Genomic DNA, 20,584 nt, shown 5'->3' with positions numbered 1-20,584 from the left:
AGTAATGTCCGCTTGTATTCCACTGCTAAAAGTTATTACAGATACAATAATATTCGCTTCGATTAATACACAGCCGCAATAGTAATCACACAGTCACATGTAATAATCACACAGCCGGCAGTAGTTCTTTTTTGTAAGGGAAATTTCAGCAAAAATACAATATGTCGAAAACGGACAAATATATATTCAATAACACATCGCTCTGTGTGAAAGGGGAATTAATTAATTCAAGATTTCACTCAAATTAATCTTTGGAGATCTGATTTAGTTTGCCGATCAACTGATTAACTCGATGAAAGGTACCTGACCCGGAAAAAATCCTAGGTGATGGGTGGGATTTGAACTCGAGACCTTTATATTTGCAATCCCTGCACTCAGTCCGCAAGACTACTTGTTCCTTACTAAAATATAATTATTTTTGTCTACTTATTCTAAAAGACGGTCATTCGTTTTCGACATTTAATGGGCTACAAGATAGAATAAATATATGTCAACAGTTTTTACCAACCATACGACAGAAGTACAGACATCGGTGTCTTGTTTTGTTATCGTCATGTTGCTCTTATGTTGCCGAAAATGAATGATAAAGCAAAGAGTTTTCTATAAATAAAAGTCTTTTTGTTGACAACGTAATGAGCAATAGTTGCTCTTTGTTTGCTCTGAATCTGCTGACACAAAATATCTCAAATTTGCCTTCGTGTTGTCGATTACGTATGACTATGCATCATGTATTCAGCAAATACACAGCAACTAGTTGAAAACTTCAGCTCAGCATTAAGTTACATGATTTTGCAAAACATGCTTGGCTATCAGGGTAGCTTGATAACATAATCTAAGACCAAATTGACGCCAAATATGAAGCAAGATCTGCGCAACACGATTTGATAGAAAAATGACATTTATAATATAAAAAATGACTTAGATTTATAATTTATGTCCTCGAGTAAGTTTTCTTGGTTATTCTCTATGTTGTTTTAGTATTACTTCGCAGAAAAAAGTTATTGTGTCAGATAATTATTTCGACTGGATTCGAACCTGGAATCTGGAACCCTCTGATTATAAAGCAGGCACTCTATCAATTTAACCATTGAAACTTTCACAATCAATTACTTTAAAACTAATATTTTAATGGCATTCAGTGATATTGTTACTGATTCTAAATAAAACTTGTTACTAAGTAAATCAGAGAAATTTTAACTGTGTTCTAGTAAAACTAATCTGTTACTGACACCTTAGATAGATAGATAGATAGATAACAAGGAGCGGGGGGGTTGTGAGACCCTATTGTCACCTAGATCTATAAGATCTTCTACGACTTCCGCTAGTTCTTCTTTATTGACCAAGCTGCTAAAACCCGGCATTTGCTGCCAGGCTACACAGATGGCCGATTTTAATTATTTTCAGGTCCTCGGGCTTCACAAACATGGAGCCCAAGGATCTGAATCTCTTGAGTGCTAGAGACGGGCAGCGACACAATATGTGCACGCAGTCCTCCCTTTCCTCACCACAGAATCTACAACTACTCTCCTCAACTAGGCCTAAGTTGAATAGATGTGCCTTAAAGGCCCAATGCTTCGTAAAAAGACCGATACACAGTCTTTTTCTGTAGTTACTCATTGTCAGTAGTTCCTTTGTCCTACCTGGCAATAGCTGAGTCATCAGGGCCTTAGCTTGGCGGCAGCTCTTCAGTATCTCCCAAGAGATCCTGTGCTCCCTTTTCAGCCAGTCCTTGATATGGTTTTTCCCTGTTGCAAAGGGAACTCCAACTATCTGGCAGACTGGTTCCTCTAAGGTACACAGTTTTGCCAGACTATCAGCCACTTCATTGCCTTGGATACCTTGGTGGCCAGGTACCCAGACAAGCGTGATGTTGTTTCGCTCGCCCAATCTGTTTAGAGCTTGCATACAGTCCCAAACCACTAAAGATTCAGTGGTGGTATTAGCAAGAGCTCCTATGGCTGTTTTGCTATCCGTATAGATATTGATTCTCCTAGTTTTTGTCTCTCTTGAGAGTAGGAGTCTTACACATTCCAGAATGGCCAGGACTTCCGCTTGAAAGACCATGACCAGTTTACCCAGAGAGAAAAACTCTGTGATTTGATTCTGGACAGTAGATGCCTGCTCCATAGCAGCCGTTTGCTCCAGATCCATCAGTGAACCATGCATGAGTGCCCGGCTGGATCTGATTTCTGTTTTTCCAGTCTGCCCTGGTGGTCAAGTTTATGGAGAACGCCTTGTCTACTTGGCGTATTCTGGATATTCTGTCTTGCTTTAAGGTAAAGGGAGGTTTATGAAGAAACTCGAGCTTGGTATGACCTACTCCGAAATCTCTCTACTCCCCCTGACACCTTAGTCTATATGCTGTGAGTTTGGCAGCGCTGATGATAGTCAATCTTAAAGGTGGAATGCAGAGCGCCACTTCCAGCGCTTCTGTTGGTGTCGTTTTCATAATTCCTACCGCAGCCCTCAAGTAATTACCTTGTAGGCTTTTTAGTAGGTTCTTAGACTCCATCTTTTCCACTCTGGGCCACCAAACAACAGCAGCATATGTTAACCTCGGTACTAATACCGCTGTATATCCATAGGGCAGTATTTAATTTAATACCCCAGGATTTTCTTATTGCTCTTCTACACGCCCAGTATGAAGCGTAGAATTTGGATCTCTTTATATCGAGATGTGTTTTCCAATTCAGTTTGGTGCTAAGTGGACTCCCAAATATTGTACTGACTGGACGTATTCTATATCTTCCCGTCAGAGTCTAAGCGGGTCACTGGCTTTAGGTTTGTATTTCCTGATGAAAATCATGGCCTTGGTTTTTGATGGATTAGCCCTAAGTCCTTTTGATTGACACCAGTCTTGCGTGATCTTAAGGGCTTTTCCCATAGTCTCCTTAAGTATTGAAAGAAAGTTGCCCCGCACTATAATGGCCACATCATCAGCGTAGCCAAAGGCGACGAAACCTGTCTTCTGTAATTTATATAAAAGTTTGTTCACGACCAAGCACCACAGCAGGGGGGATAAAATTCCCCCTGCGGGCATCCTTTGGCGGGAAAACCATGCACGTTTGAGTCCCCATGATTAGCAATCAGGGTTCTTCCTGTTAGCATGCTTTGTGTCCAGTCTGCTAGTGCGGCTGGAATGTCGTGTCTGGTCATCTCCTCCCCGATTACATCATATGAGGTGCTATCAAAAGCTCCCTCAATGTCCAGGAAGACGCCCAGGGCATATCCTTTTGTCTCCAATTGCTTCTCGACCCCGCTCACAAGGTGGTGCAAGGCAGTATCCGTGGATCTGCCCTCCCTGTAAGCATATTGGGAAGAAGCCAGTGGACATGTAAGCAAAGGTCCGTTCTTCAAGAATCCATCGATCAGCCTCTCCAACGTCTTAAGTACGAAGAAGGTAAGGCTGATTGGTCTGAAATCCTTGGCTGAAATATATCCATTTCTGCCAGGCTTGGGGATAAAGACCACTCTTGTACCATTCCAGGCCTGAGGAACATGTCTTAGGGCTATACTTGCCCTAAAGATTTTAGTAAGTGGACCGTTATATACCCTAGGCTTCGGCCGGTGAGGTTGTATGTTATTGTTAAAATCTGGGAAGTGGACTTCCATTAAATGTTTTAATATGTCCGACGCTTCCTCAGTAACATTCCTCGTTGGAAGCTTAAGACAGCTCAGTTGGGGACGATGATCTAAGCTGAGAATTCTGTGAAGCCTAGATGCCTTTGGGGCACTCTCAATGCTTTCACGGAAGTGTTTCCAGCTTTTGTGCTTTGCTTTCTTGATTTCCTTGCTGTACTCTCGTTGGGAGCTTCTGAAAACCTCCCAGTGTGCTGCAAGTCTGGTTCTTTTTGCCTTACTGAATTTCTTCCTTGTTTCCAACCTGAGCTTTTCAAGCTCTTTGTTCCACCAGTGGGTCTTAGTCACCGGGCTCCTTGGTGGGCAGTTTAACTCGTAGGCATTTGCAATGGCGTTCTTTAAGAAGTCCGCCGCATTTTCCAAATTATTTTTGGTCCTGAAACTGGTTGGGGCCTCAACGAGCTGCGCCTTAAGATCAGCCCTAAAGCCCTTCCAGTTGGTTTTTCGTGGGTTACGAACCCAGCAGATTTGCGGTAGTTGCTGAAGAGTTAGGCGTATTTGTCTGTGATTAGAGCCAGAGGGCTCATCCGAGACCCTCCAGTCGTTCACCCGCCCCCAGACCCGCCACTCTCTCCGTACAAACCGTGATATTAATGACTTCCTGTCTTCTGAAGTCCAGGAATGTCGGCTCGTTTCCTCTGTTAAGAATGAGTAGCCCTGTGCCCACTAGGAAGCCATGCAGACTCTCCCCCCGCGGGTTGATGTTTGCACTTCCCTATCCTACATAATGGGAGTTTGCATCACAACCCAGCAGGAGTTCAAGCCTCCCGGCCTTCGCATAGGCTACCAGGGCTTTTACCTCTTTCGGTGGTGGATCGTCCATGGAGTCGTAGGGCATATAGACTGACCCTATGAGTACCTTCATGTCCTCTTCCTCGGCCAGCTTTACTCTCACCTTGATGACTGTGAGGTCCTCGCTGCTGAGCTGTGGCAGAAAGATAACATTTAGTCCTTTAACTACTATGCAAGATCTTACTCTTTTTTCCGAGTGTGCTTTGTATAAACACACCCACTCAGATCTCTTATTGCATCGTTAACAATCCAAGGTGGCTTGGATTAGTGCAATACTTGTATGCATCACAGCCATGCTCTTGGCTAAGATAGCTGAGGCGCTTTTGCTGTGGTGCAAATTAATTTGGGTCATTTGGATGCCGGGAGGAGCCATTTTTAGGCAGTCTCGACATCCTCCGACTTCTTCTTCTTAGTCACCTCTTTGCGCTCCCGTCCCGCCACCTTAACGGTGGCTCGGCCGAGACCGAGAAAAGGCCTGAAGCTACAGTGTTTCAAGGCTTCTAGTGCCGAGTCGCCAACCAGGCAGGAGAAGTGGGCGCTCAAGGCGTTCCTACTGTACGTCCCTCTATTGACGATCCATTCACTGGTTGCCAGCCCTGTGTTCTGTTGGTTGAGAAGCTTTAGAGCTTCCTCAACATCTATGTCAGGATATTCGGGGTCTTTCATATGTGAGATGCAAATCCCGCATCCCGTATGAATTTACGAATTGAATTTTCAATTCAAAAAATTTACTTGTAAAAATTTACAAGTAATACTTGTTAAGATGTATACATATATGTATGCACGTTCAAGTTCCTGCTCAACATCCTGGGAATGGCTCGTATCGGCCTTATATTCTTGTATCTATGTCAGGTTCCTCCACATGCACCACTACCCGGTGTCGCCTGGGTAGCTCACCGACCGGCAGCACACGCAGAGGAATTCCCCTGACTTTTGCCTCGGGGGAGTGGACCTTAAGCCACTCCGCCGACTTTTTATTGGCGCACACGACAATGAGTGCGCTATCCCTTTCCCAGGAACCGGTGAAGGTGGGGGCTTTATCATTTTCGGACATGCCGAAAATGAGAGTCCTGATCAGTTTTCTGATCTCAACCGCCTCATCAACAAGAAGATTCCTATCTTCTTGTCAGGGTTAGTCCTCCAGTACGAGGGCCATCCTAACCAGTCCTATTGTCGCCTGTGCATACGACCCCTCATTTTTGGATCTCTTGCCCTGGCGATTTTCTAAGGGGCTGGGAGTAGTGTGCTCCGGCCTGGCGCGCTTTGCTGCGCCACCCAAAGCCCGCCCACCCCCAGCTCCACCTTTTGAGCAAAAGGCTGCGGGGGTAGAGGGGGCCTTATTGACCCCACTCTCCCCGGCTAGCATCTGTTTATTATAACGGCGCCTAGCGGCCCCGCTATATCTTATGCGGTATTTTGGGGCTTGTAAGCCCGCTCCCGCACTACAAGATTCCCCTAGGCGTTCACCTCCAGAGGAGGTTTCGCTCTTGGGGACTGATTTGGGGGTGATTGTATTTTATTTTTCGAATTCCATTTTGTTCCCACGAGTATCGCGGTCGCGCGGTCTCACCCAGACAGAGCCGCGATGGCTGGGGCTTGGCTCCGTACTCCTGGATTTCGTTCGGTATCCAGGAGGCACCGTTCACGACGCAACTCCCCTTGCGCCACGGTCACTCCCTTAACTTGGGGAGTTTCTCTTAGTTGGTCACAGACGGACCCATCCCTGAGCGGATGACCACCGCCCGCGATCTTAAGCCTCACCACCTGCTCCGGCGCGAGAGCCCACAGTCCCCGAGGACACCAGATGCTCACTTTCTGTGGTCAATTGTTGTCCCGTCAGATTACACTTCCATTGTGACGGCACGACCAGGCAGATCCGCCAGCGTCCAGAGAGGAATTGACGATCAATGCCCGGCCACGCCGCCACCAGCACATGCTGGGAACAAAATAACGTTCCGTGTAGTTACTGCAAGGCGGCCAGACCACGTGCGCACCGAGCGCTCTGCGAGCCCCGAGCTCCCGCCTCGGAGCTACTACAAGGTGGGAACTTGTTCGGGGGGTACTGACACCTTTAAAAGAGGCATTTTTTCACTGTAAATCAGTGATATTATCATTGAATCAATTAGTGAAATTTTAATTGATTCTACTAAGAGAGTGCAGTTTGACCATAATACTTAATCGTTTTTCATATCTGTTTAGGAAACTTTAATTATGTACTAATAAACGTATACTAATAAACGATAACTGTCGCGTACATGCATAATATAAGTTATATTTTTTGATTATATATTTTGATAATATAGAAATATTGTAAAATTATTTAAAATCAAATATTATACAGACAATTAATTGTTGTAAAAAGTATAAATATTAAAATATTTCACACAGATGTCATTTTAATATTTATATAATTATTGTCAATTTAATATTCAAATTTAAACATAATTTTAAACATATTTTATATATATATTATGTATAAAGATTTTATATATATATAATTTGTAGAAATTTAGGATATATGTCAATAATTCTTTATAAATTTATACGTACAGACGGCGTCATTAATTCGAAGAATAGGCGCGGGGATCGGAGGGCAAGCGGGGCGGTTGCTCGTAGCGCCAACGGGCGCCGTACTAACTAACTAGTAGCAATCGAGTGTCCACAACTGAACACCCGATTTTGGGACTAATGGATATTTGGATCAACTGGACTTTTTATGTGATCCCCGCGCCTATTCTTCGAATTAATGACGCCGTCTGTACATATAAAATGCGCGTGCATCTAGCATTGCTCGTATAGGTTTTCTAATAGTTAGTTTGCTAAAAAAATATTTTATTATGTCATTTTAATATTTAATTATTGGAAATAGGTTAAATACTCAAATGTAAAAGTAATTTTATGTATATTATGGATTATAGATAGTGTGTATATATACTTTAGAAATAAGTCAAGATATAATTAAATGGCCTTTTAAATACCATATAGTTTGACTGAACTGCAAGTCTTGCTCGATTTGTGCTGTTATTTTGCTATCAAGTCGTGTTGCGCAGATCTTGTTTTATATTTGGCGTCAATTTGGTCTCAAATTATGTGCAAGCTTTGCTCGGTTTTCACCAGCAATTTGCTGTTATGTTTTGACAACAAGCTTGGATATTTTATTGCTAGCAATTTTGCAACATTGCCAGATAAAACAAACTCTGCATCATATTTGATGTCTTTCTGCTAACAAAATTTGTAACAAGCATTTGGCAAAATCTGTTTCAACAGATTTGGTTATCTGGGTATATTACATTTACTGTTAAATTAGTACGGTAATATTGTATTGCATCTTAAATAGCAAGATTATATATCAAATTTTTTTTATTATTTAACGTTCTTATGAACGTTAGAGATGTCATTTAACGTCATTTACTAAAAAAGATTTTAAAAAGCGCCAAGTACACGCGCAACTTGTATCTCTCTAGAAAAAGTATTACTATAAAAATCTTCCTTTACAAGATTTAGTCTACAAAAGAAATGACCAATAAGTTACGCCAAGTAAAATCTTGTATGTTTATACATTGTTACAAAAATATATAAAATATATAAAACTTTGTAAGTTGTTTATACGTTGTAAAATAGAAAATATTATAAACTAATAGAAAGTTTAAAATATTGTGTGACCACTGCACTTTTTATATAAAGCACTCATTGATGTAAGAAATGACTTCACCTTGCGTGGAAAATTTTAAATTATGACGAATCACACATATAAATTTCGCTTGGTGTGAAAAGTCAAATGCTCATGGGGACTGTTTTAAAATAAAAAATATTTAATGTAAAAAAACTTGGCGCGGCTGCACCAAAAACTAAAGACAGAATGCATGCGCGATAAAATTCTCTTCTAAAATTGAAAGCATACAGATATACCTTGACTTGTACACGAAAGTGTCGCCACATAGTGACGACAAGAGCAGATTTATGTTTCGCTCTGACGGCGAAGTCTGTAAAGTCACGCTGTCCAATTTGAACGTTACTTAATGTGAATGTAAACCTTGTTTTTGGATATTTCGAACTTTAAACCAAGATATCTTCGTTGGAAAGGCACGGAGAAAAAAACCCGCGAAATACTTTTTTTTTGTGCCTCAATCTCAACTTTTGATTAAATCTAAGCCGAACTTGATCGATTTAGCCATTGCTGAGATCTAAAAATCTCAGAACTCTCAATCGATCCTACTTGCCTAAACGAGGCACGGGGTAGCCTCGCGCAGCGCGCGCACACTTCGTTGGCGCGTATACTTTGCGCGAGGCACTACCGTGCCTCTTGATTTAGCACGTTGCATACATCGCATTGTATTTTATGTAAAATATGATACATATTTTTTGCTACGTTAGTGCAAAAATCCTTTTGTTTTAAACATAAACGCTTTGTTTTCAAAATGTATTATATCAACAAAACACACTTTGCGTGTGTATAACACATTTTTACTATATAATTATTTACTATATAACTATTATTATACAAAGTGTCTGACACTTACTGTAAAATCTTTCGTAGGCAGGTAGAAGGAGTGAAACTGAGTTGAAAAGTCCTGAACTATATTTTCTATTACATATAATAAAGAAGTAATTATTGAATAAATCAAGCCACTTAGCGCCGACCTTTAACCGAACGCACGTCAGTGAGCCCATAGATGTAGAATCAGAGATGCCAGATCGTGCTGAACTCTGTCTTTAGTTTTTGGTGCAGCCGCGCCAAGTTTTTTTAAATATTTTTTATTTTGAAACATTCCACATGATTTTTTGATTTTTCACACAAAGCAAAATCTATATGTATGATTCGATATAGTTTAAGAATTTCCACGCAAGGCGAAGTCATTTCTTACATCAATGAGTGCTTTACATAAAAAGTGCAGTGGTCACGCTATATTTTAAACTTTCTATTGGTTTATAAAATTTTCTATTTTACAACGTATAAACAACTTACAAAGTTTTATATATTTTATATATTTTTATAACAATGTATAAAAGACTTTATTGGGAGTACAAATTAGTTTGATCCGTTTCCAAAAGATGGCTCCGGCTGTTATGAATGGTTCATAGTGACAGCTGATTTTGGCGGTTTCAGAGAGGTTAGACATCTGCTAATAATATTCAGTTTATATCGTTTTGAGTTTCATACAAAAATCTTGATTTTTACTGTGTTTGAAATGTCAAATTTTGTGTTAAGCAAGCAGCATTTGCGGGAGGTTTTAATTTTCTGCTTTAATTGGAAGAAAAGTGCAGCTGAAGTCCATCGAATGCTTGTCAAAGTTTATGGTGACACGGCTCCAACTGATAAATCATGTAGAGAATAGTTTTGACGTTTTAAGGATGGAGATTTCAGCGTTGAAGACAAGCCTCGCTTTGGACAGCCAAAAAAAATCGAAAACAAAGACTTGGAGGCATTACTCGAAGAAGATCAGAGTCAAACGCAAGAGGAGCTTGCAGAATTATTGGGAGTAACTCACCAAGCCCTTTCTGTACGATTAAAACCCATGGGAATGATTCAAAAACAAGGAAATTAGATGCCGTATGAATTGAAACCGAGAGACGTTAAAAGGCGATTTTTCACTTGCGAGTTGCTGATTGTTGCCTTTGAAACAAAGAAAAGGTTTTTTGCATTGGATTGTGACTGGAGATGAGAAGTGGATATTCTACGACAACCCCAAGAAAAAAAATACTACGCTAAGCCCGGTCAATCGTTGCCATCGATCTCAACACCAAAGCCAAACATTCATGGTTCGAAGATCATGCTCTGTATCTAGTGAGACCAAAAGGGTGTTGTTTACTATGAGCTGCTACAATCTGGATTCCAGTATAGGCAATCTGTATCGGCTACAATTGATTCGTTTGAGCCGTGCATTGCAAGAAAAACGGCCGAAATACGAGCAAAGACATGATAAAGTTATTCTTCTTCATGACAACGCTCGACCTCATGTCGCAAAAGTCGTAAAAAAATATTTGGGAAACTCGCTCAAATGGGATATTTTACCGCACCCGCCGTATTCTCCGGACATTGCTCCTTCTGATTACTAGGTGTTTCGAAGGATGCAGCACGATTTGGCAGGTCACCGATTCACTTCTTTCGGAAAAATCGAAAATTGGCTCCAAACTTGGATTGCCTTCAAAGACGAGTCATTTTTTCGAGATGGAATTCGAAAATTGCCTGAGAGATGGAAAAAAGTAGTAGCCAGCGATGGACAATACTTTAATTAATCTATTCATTTATTTTGTTTTGAAATAAATGCATTTTTGGACACAAAAAAACGGACCGAACTAATTTGTACTCCGAATACTTGGCGTAACTTATTGATATCATTTCTTTTGTAGAATAGATTTTGTAGAGGAAAATTTTTATAGTAATACTTTTTCTAGAGATACGAGTTGCGCGTGTACTTGGCGCCTTTTTTACCTTTTTTTGAAAAGGTATTTTGTTCGGATATCATACATTTTTGTAGAATATGGTTTTCACAAACACTTTTTATTGCAACACAATGCACTTCTTAATATTTACTTCTCATCTTATTTTTCTCTGAACTTTTATATACCTAAAATAATTTGTCTTGTTTTACTTATATACAACATAGTATTTTTTTATATTTTTTATATTTCTTATTTAATTAAACGTAACGTTTTATATTAGCCTCTGTTGTCTCTGTATGGTCCATTCTACAATAAGTTGAAAATGTTCCGTCACCAGTTGCGACTACTAGGAAAAAAGTATTATTTTACGTGCTGCGGTTGCCAGTTGCTGTTAACAAAAGTTAAAAGTTGACTAATTCTTATGTAGCAATCGCAACGACAAAGCGCAACCAGAAATGATACTTTTCTTTTCGTAATTGCTAAATAACCTGGCAACGGGACATTTTCAATTCATTGTAGAATGGCCTTATGTATTATATGTCACTGCACAGACGCACAATGTTCAAAGTACATATACTTATATCTACGTATATCGTATTTTCTAGTTTGTTTTCTCACAGTATCTTTACAGCGTGTATATAAGTATCTTCTCAGCGGCTCTACTTGCATATAAATGAAGCACGTGGTACCTCGCGCAGGGCGCACACACTTTGCGCACATACTTAGCGCGAGGCACCGTGCCTCTTGATACTTTTATACTGCGTTCAGTTTGAGAAGAGAAACCAAATGAGCAAAAATTTCGCGCACTTCCCTTACTAAAAAATTTCTTTACTCTATAGCCTTGGCTGTCAAGTGTTACAGCAACAATTCCAAACGCAACGCTTTCTCTACGCTACTTTGCCTGCTTTTCTTTCTTTATACGCAGTAAAATTTTCTTCTCAAATTGAACGCATACAGATAAATCTTGCTTGGTACGAAAGTGTCGCCACATAGTGATGACAAGAGCAGATTCACGTTTCACTCTGGCGGCGAAGTCTGTAAAGTCACGCTGTCCGACTTGGACGTTTCTTAATGTTATGTGAACCTAGGTTTTCGAGAATTTCGTATTTGTATCCAGATATCTCTGTTGGAAAGGCACGGAGAAAAAAACCGCAAAATACTTTTTTTCGTGCCTCGATCTCAACTTTCGATTGAGTCTAGGCCCAACTCGATCGGTTTACCCGTTGCTGAGATCTGAAAATCTCAGAATTCTCGATCGGTCCTACTCGCGTAAATGAGAGGCACGGGATAGCCTCGCCCAGCGCGCGCACACTTCGTTGGCACGTATACTTGGCGCGAGGCACTACCGTGCCTCTTGATATTTTTATTTCTTTATTTTCATTTTTCTTGAATTAAAGTAGTACATTTTTGTGTCTTTTTTTAAACGTTTTTCGGAAGTTCTGCACAGTTATGTGTCTTCGGTATACACTGTCAAGACTGAGTTTGGACACAGCATTTGTGTGCACACAAGCGTTATTCTATCTTTGTTTTACAGTTATTACAATAAACGATAAAGATAAAGCACGAGTAGTGTTTCCGAACGCAGCTCAGTGCATCACAGCGTTTGAGCATTAATGTTTTGTAGTTGAACTGGTTCCAACTACAAAATTAGCCGCTGGAATACGAGCAACAAATCAGTCATCATGTGACTCTTTTTGTCGCTCAAACACTTAGGTTCAACAGCACGTGAAATTGTACCTTTACGGTACGATTGTTTTTTATATACATAATTTATATACATAATTGCCATATAATAAATCAGTAAGAAAATGATTGGAAATGATTATTACACGAAAAAAGAGTTTTACTGTTATATAGTCAGCAAGAAAAATAGTTGAGTCTATGAAAGTTTTGCTTCATCAACGAAATGTTTTGTTGGCAAAACAAAAATCTTAATAATCTTAGCAAATGTTTTTTGCTCGCCGTATAGTAAGTATTTTCTTGCTATTCTAACAATCTTTTAGTTCCGTGTAGTATTTATAGATGTATGAAATATGTTTATAAATTACAATAGTAAGAAATAAACAATTTCACGAGATAATCAGAATGCCACAGTGTGTGACTACGTTTTTGTGCAGCAAAAATATTATCTATATCCAATTTAATGATTTATTATATATTAAGTATGTACATGAAAAAAATCGTATTGTAATATATGCAATTCATATTAGATAAAAGATAGCACTTTAATGTGGCGTAAGTAAATTTGCAGAAAACAATTTAGTGTAACCGCAAAAAATGATAAATAATAACCAAAAACAATTGTTACGTCCTGGCCCATGGATACGGTCGGGCGGTGAAACGCAACAGTAAACGCGTCGTTTTCCATATCTCTTTTTACAATGGACACGGAAGTCCCGCTGTGAGAGAGTCGAGAGAATTTGTTTATATTCGTCGACAGGTCAACGGCGTCCGCCGATCTTACTCTGTCTAGCGAACACTCGCTCGTTGGTCCCTTTTTAGACATGAGACGCAAGTCTTATTTACCAAGGACGGGATCTAGCGATTTTAACAAGGAAGTGAGAGTGGGTTGTACGGAGAGAAAGATAACAAAGAATAACTCTTTAGTTTGATTCCACACATTATAAAGTAGTTATATTTATTAAAAGAACAAATCGAAATCTTAGCAAATTACTAACAGACAGTGTTGAAACTAATACAATGACGGAGCGCATAATCGTTTCGTACAAAGTAATCTATAAGTTAGAGTGCAAGTGTGAGAGAGAAGGGGAATGCGAGTTGTTTAGTGCAGCCAGCCTCTTTAACACAGGTTTACGCAACTTAGATCATCTTAGAAACGTATTTCCTTATGTCAGTTGACAAATTCGGTTTTGTTTCATTTCTTAGGTTCCGATAGATTTAATGATAGGAATAAATTTGAATGTGTCATGGTTCTACGACTAATATTCGAAGATAGCGGGCTTTGTTTGTTTCCGTGATTTAGGAAGGAGGTGAGAGGTTATCCAGAGCGATTCAAAACCGCGGATGTCTATCAGAAGTCATCCAGAGCGTTTCAAGATCGCGGATATCCTCTCTGATCAAGGAAAGAGATGAGAGGCTATCTTAGACAGTTCAGTAATGCGGCTGCTGTGTCTGATTCATGCGAGACTTTATCGTTTTTCTCTCTTTTTCTCAATCTCTATTTTTTGTTCGTGGAATCTCAGTAATCAATTGGTTCCTTGAAAGCACTTACTACTTAGTTGAGCGGCGGCGATGTCTTGGTTTGGCACTCACTGCACCGAACTTCACCTTTGAAATTCTTTGCACAACACTCCCGATTCTTAAGATCAGCGGCTCCTATTTGATTCCGGTTCTGAGAGTCCTGGCTTATATACAATTTTGATTAAGCGAGAACTCTCCCAATCGGAAAACTCAGTCGAGCTTCACCAGTTCCTATTTGTTAGTTAGTGGTCGGGTAAACTTTGTGAGATCGCAAACCGGCGACGATCTCTCGGCTCGGTCGGCTCGTTCGATTTTCCGGAGAAGGGAAAAGGGAGAGTGTTGTTTTTTTTTATCACGCCACATAGACCCTTTGCTATTTGTTTATAATAAAATTGCTCGTGGCGCCGGAGTTTCTATTTGCGCCGGCTGCTCTAAATTTTATAAGCGGTGTTTTTCTTGACCCGGAGATTCCCTGGTTTGTTTGAAAAGCTGCTCAGAGTGTTTAAACGATAAATTTTTCTTGCTCGTTATAGCAAAATTCCGGGTTCTTATTAGGCGCGGTTTATCTTTTCGAGCGCCGATATGATTTCCGTTTGCTCTCCTATCGTTTGGAGTCTAAGTTTCCAAACGATAGGAGACCCGTTTGAGTTATTTATTGTTTTTCATTATTTACAAAAAAAGGTTTGTTATGCGTTGGCGCGTCGCGTTGCAAGAAAAAGGAGACCGTGGAGTCCCCAGGACGTAACACAATTTTGTCACATTCTCACGTAGCACACTAGCGCCTGAAAAGCGCTAAAAAAACGCTATTGCAGATACTGAAATTTACTATTTTTGTAGCAATTTAAAAGCGCATTCAAAATCCACTAAAAAAAAAGCGCATTATAAGCGTATACGATTAGCACAGGATAAATACAGTTTTAAAGCATTTTAAGCGCATTCAAAATTTCCCACATAGCACATAATATTACAATATCACAGAGAAATATTGTTTTTTTATTGCTATATTTCACTCTACTATAGTGAAACTATTACCGTAATGTTAATTTAATATTAATAATATTAAAATGTCCGCCCCAAAATGCGTCACAGTAATGTTACGGTAATATATATATACAATATAAAATCAATGGCACTTTGCTTTGTAAGAGAAGACTTAATTCGAGAATTCACTGAAATTAATCTTTGGAGACCTGATTAAGTTTGCCGATCAACTGATTAACTCAATGAAAGGTACCGGGACCCGAAAAAAATCTTGAGGTGATGATAGGATTTGAACTCGAGACTTCTATATTCGCAGCCCATGCACTCAGTCCGCGAGACTACTTGTTACTTACTAAGATGTAATTAATATGTAGATATATTTGTTGAAAATTGAATTAATAGTAAAGAGGCTATACGAACAATGTACTGTTCTTCATGTACTTTTATTATAAATTAGGTTGAATATAAAATTTCTTTGTTTTCAAACGATTTATATAATCAAGTTTTGATGTAGAATTCACTGAAGAAGATTCGGATTAGGATTGAAAAGTTTGAAAACAAAGAAATTTTATATTCAACCTAATTTATAATAAAAGTACATGAAGAACAGTACATCGCTCGTATAGCCTTTTTACTATTAATAAAATGTAATTCTTCTATCTACTTATTCTCAAGCTATTCTACACACATTTCATTTATTATTTAATTAAATTATTATTTTATTAAAAATATTGCGGTGCAATGTACCTGAAACAGAAAAAATATAAATAAAAATCTTTCTTGTAGTAGTATTATTAAATACGTATTATTATTAAATATAATTTAAAATACAGTTTTACGCAAATTTTTTGTTAACATACTGATTATTATAGTCACTTCTTAATAAATATATATCAAATGAGATATATAAAAATATGTATACACATTTATTTGTATTACTTTTATTACATAATAATAATTATATAGTAAATAATGATATAGTAAAACTGTTATACATCCACACAGTATTTTTTGTTGATATAATAAATTTTTTGAAAACAAAGCGTTTATGTTTAAAATAAAAGTTGTAAGGGTTTTGCAACAGCGTAGCAAAATATATGTATCATAGTATATATATAGATAGAAGATGCAATGCGATGTATGCGCAACGTACTAAATAGTAAATGACGTTAAATGACATCTCTAACATTTATAAGACAATAAAAACATATTTGATATATAATCTTGCTACTTGTGATGCAATACAATATTACAGTAATATTTCAATATTATATATAAATGTAATATATCGATAATTATTGTAATATTATAATATCTAATATTACTGGTATATTGCACTTTTACTGTAATTTTTTGTTTAATTTTATTGTGATATTATTTCCGCAATATTACGTGATATGTGGACTGTTTAAAAGTGCTTTTTATACGCATGATTGAAGCAGATATTTTTAAGTGTTTTTCAGAGCAAGTTACACATTTTCAACTTTTAAGTTTTAGAAATTTTTGGAACATTGTAAATCAAACCCACTCAAATTATTCATCTGCAAACAAAGTGACAGCAGTTTTGAGAGGTGCGTTCTCAACAGCGCTTTCAAAGCGCTTTGCACGCTGTTGTGCTACGTAGGTTTAAACTTAATTTTTTTGGATACCTGACGTGGTAAGGCATTTTTGCCGCCGGATTCGTTTTCAGCGATCAAAAATACATTAGAAAACACTTTCTTTATTCAAGTTTCAAAAATGTGTTGAACAGTGTTATTGACCAGTATTATCTTAGATTAGCTAAAATGCTGATCTATGATTATATAACGGTTTGCCTACAACCACGAAGTAAGAGTAAGGAGATAACTCGAACTTCATAGCGCGCAAATGGAAAAAGTGGTCCCGATTTTGACGTCTTGAAAGAGAATCCGTTCAAGGAAATAGTTTCTTACGGTTGGACATCATTTGCAATTTGTAACGTAACCTTTCATAGATGCCAGATCGGGCCCCGATTAACTCGATGATCGGGGACGCTTGCAGCTTGCTACCGAGCACACAAGCAAGCAGCCACTCGCCAAAGCGCTGAGAGTACACGCACACGGCTGTTCGTCTGTGTGCATTTCGCATAGAGCTTATACTCATGGAGAGGCCTTGCCTATATGCTAACTATAGAGAGGGCCGCGCGAGGAGCAACCATAGACTTATATAATAGACGGAACATTCGTGTAAGAGGAGCTGAAGCTTCGTTAAAAGAGACAGAAATAGTCGTGGAGTAATTTTCTTCTTTTCTAGCAGTGAGTTGATTGGTGGCCGAGGGAGTGGCCGAGAGCAATGAAGATCATATATGTAATACTCCTATATTGCTAGTCGCGTATCTTCGCAATGAGAGGCACGAGGCCCGAGAAAGGGAGACGCACAAAGTCCAAATATGGGCATAGATGGTCGAGCGTCATTATGCGCAGGCGCATCTACCAAGTGAGTGCGAGCGAGACAAAGCATTGGAAAGTGAGAGAAAGAACGCGAGAAAGAGAAATGCGCAAGCGTGCTTGAATGTTCACCGCATGCGCACAAAGCAGCTGGAGAGAGAGGCTACTATATTGTCTGCACCGTAACGGTGAGCTTCAGGGCGATGTCCCATTGAGCGGAAATCTATAGCGGAACGGAATGTGCGGAACCAGCTCGACCAATCGTAACCACAGAATAAGCGAAGGAAAGAAAACGGAATGGCTATGATTGGTCGAGCTGGTTCCGCACATTCCGTTCCGCTATAGATTTCCGCTCAATGGGACGTCGCCCTCAGGTCGGCACCGTACTAGCAATATAGGAGTATTACATATATGATGAAGATAGACATCCGAGAGTCAATTGAGAGAGAGTGATAGTGAGAGGTGATAGCATGCATGTAGCATGCATAGACTTGAGCACACAAGTCAAAAGTAATAGCCTTTTACGTCTAAGCATAGACTTATATGTCTATGTGGTGGGGGACCTTAAAGTAATTGGTCCCCCTCCATCTTATTGTAAGAGAGAGAGAGACAACTACTCCAGCACTATCTCTGTCCTTTAATGTTGTTCTCAACTTTGTCATATAAATGTTCCGTCTATTATATAAGTCTATGGGAGCAACAGAGAGATATATTCTGTCTCAACCTTAAAACATATATACTGGAAGGGGCATAGCCTATCTGACATACGTAACAAAAGTGTCCGCAACATCTATTTATCCTTGTCTGCACGAAATCTGTCAATGCGCTTGCGTGAGAGGATAACCGACTAAGAAGGTATATATGTGTATGTGAAGGTATATATATGTTCTAGCTTGTCATACATACACACATCAACATAATCGACGCATGCGTATTACGGTATTATGTACAGACAAGGATAGATAGATGTTGCGGACAACGGCAAGTTAGCTATGCCCCTTCCAGTATATATGTTCTAAGATATCAACTGTGGCTCCCCCACTCCGTGTTCTCTTCTATAAGAAGTGCCTACAATTGAAACAGAAAAATATATCTCTCTTTGTCGATCCTCCTTGCGCTCCTAGAGCCTCTCCATGAGTATAAGCTCTGTGGCGTTTCGTCTGTGTATCTCCTCTACTTGCTGAGCATGCTGCAAGCGTCCTCGATCTGGCATTTATGCTGACCTTACCTGTCAGCTTGTAGCATATAAGTCACACGAATTAAGAATAAGGAGATCGAACTTGATAGCGTGCAAATAGAAAAAGTGGATTTCTAATTAGGGATTACAATCAAGATCACTTCTGTATCACGGAGTTCGATCTCCTTACTCTTACTTCGTAATGAGCCATATGAGCCATATGAGCCAGTGTTTTTTTGTTTACAGATCAGAAATGGCACGCTGGATACGTGAATGCGAGACTAAAAGAGGGAAACATGTTTCCAGAAAAAGAAACTTTTTTATACCTAGAACGTTGAGTATGCGATTAGTAAGTATTATAGTAGAGGATTATTCTTGAAATATAAATGCATCCTTGAGGCTTCATTACACAGAGAGTATGGTGAGTATATACTCCGATAGCCAAATGATAGCAGTATGCCAGCAGTATGCACGCAGGTTTAATCAGCACTTTGCAGCAGATTCTACTCAACTGTGTCATCATAGGCTGCTTTCCTTTTAGGAGACACAAATCGACACAGATTAACACACTCGAGCACAGTTTGCCACAGTAAATGGAACGCGATATATACAGTGGCTGCTTTCCTTTTAGGAGACACAGTCGACACAAATCAACACAAGAGTCATTCTGTCTTTGTTTCTCACTGAATACTGAACAAAGACAGAATGACTTTTGTGTCTCCTAAAAGAAAAGCAGCCAGTGTGTGTACGAACAGTACAAACTTGTAATCATGAAGTAAAAGTAAGGAGATCGAACTTTATAGCGCGCCAAAAAGTGGTCCCGATTTTGACGTCTAATTGGGAGGGAATCCGCTCAAAGGAATAGTTTCTTACGGTTGGACGCCATTTGCAAAACTACCACATGTACACATTTAGTATATGTAACTATATTTATGCTCCGAATCGTGAGATTTCTTTTAATGTAGAAATTTCTCAGCAATATAACAAAATAAAGTGATAAAAGATTTAGAAGTTTTCTGTTTCACGTGCATCGTGTTATAACGCTTTGGGTAATTGAAAATAAAATTATAGATACGCAAAATCGGACAAACAAAAAGATTAATAATGGAAAAAAGTAACATTGAGGAATTAATAGTAAAAAAGACTATCATTTTCAGGCTCATGAGTATAATGGAAAGAAATTCAATGGAAATGGAACAAGCAGCAAATAAATTCAAGTATTTACAAAAAAATTTGCATTTAGTTGAGCTGCCTTCTCCAAATTGAGGATTTACAACTGGAAACGACACATTTTTTGGTTTTGTGAAAGCAGAAAGTGATTTTAGTGTCAAAAAAATAATTGCTATGTAATACTAACTAAAAACTGACAGAGCTGCGTTCCGTTTCACGCGCGCGCGCGCATATGCGCGCATTTATCTATACTATATGTAACGTGTACTATAGTTAAATGCGCGCATATGCGTGAAACGGAACTCAGCCAAGGTCAGGTTACGTTACTTTGCAAATGGCGTCCAACCGTAAGAAACTATTCCCTTGAGCGGATTTCCTCCCAATTAGGCGTCAGAATCGGGACCACTTTTATATCACGGAGTTCGATCTCTTTACTCTTACTTCATGCTTGTAATATACGTAACTTAACCTTACAAAATTTTTCAAAATTTTCAAACGGTGTTTTTAACTTTTACAAATGTACATATCTATATATTATATTAAATATTTATATATATATTTGTGTATATAAATATGTTTCTTAGTGTAAATATATTTTAAGATAAGAGTTTTATTTGAAAGATAAGATTTTATTATTTGCCACTTTGTTCCAACAATAGTAACGTGATATATCAAGGAAAATTAACAACAATGTTTAATATATGCAATGTTTACAATTCTGATTGTATATAAATATATGATCATATCAGAGAGAAACCTGAGAGCGGCCATGCCATTGTAGTTTCTTACGACGGTTTCAACCGCTGGTTTTAGCCGTATTTCCACAAAAGTGGAA

General features: G+C 38.8%; 1 protein-coding gene across 3 annotated transcripts in view; it reads left to right on the top strand.

The window, feature by feature from the left end:
• LOC109860841 overlaps window positions 1–20,263 on the top strand; it is a 44,675-nt gene extending 24,412 nt beyond the window's left edge. For all 3 annotated transcript variants that reach the window (XM_020440210.1, XM_020440211.1, XM_020440212.1), the window contains exon 17: window positions 18,826–20,263. In XM_020440210.1, coding sequence (XP_020295799.1) covers window positions 18,826–18,852 — 27 coding nt within the window. In that variant the 3' untranslated portion in view covers window positions 18,853–20,263. The remainder of the gene's footprint in view (window positions 1–18,825) is intronic.
• The last annotated feature ends 321 nt before the right edge of the window (window positions 20,264–20,584 follow it).

The sequence above is a fragment of the Pseudomyrmex gracilis genome, unplaced genomic scaffold (genome assembly GCF_002006095.1).
Source record: "Pseudomyrmex gracilis isolate BER0280 unplaced genomic scaffold, ASM200609v1 scaffold_479, whole genome shotgun sequence".
NCBI classification, from domain to species: domain Eukaryota; kingdom Metazoa; phylum Arthropoda; class Insecta; order Hymenoptera; family Formicidae; genus Pseudomyrmex; species Pseudomyrmex gracilis.
The sequence above is the reverse complement of the archived record's forward strand: the minus strand, read 5'-3'. Positions and strand labels throughout refer to the sequence as shown.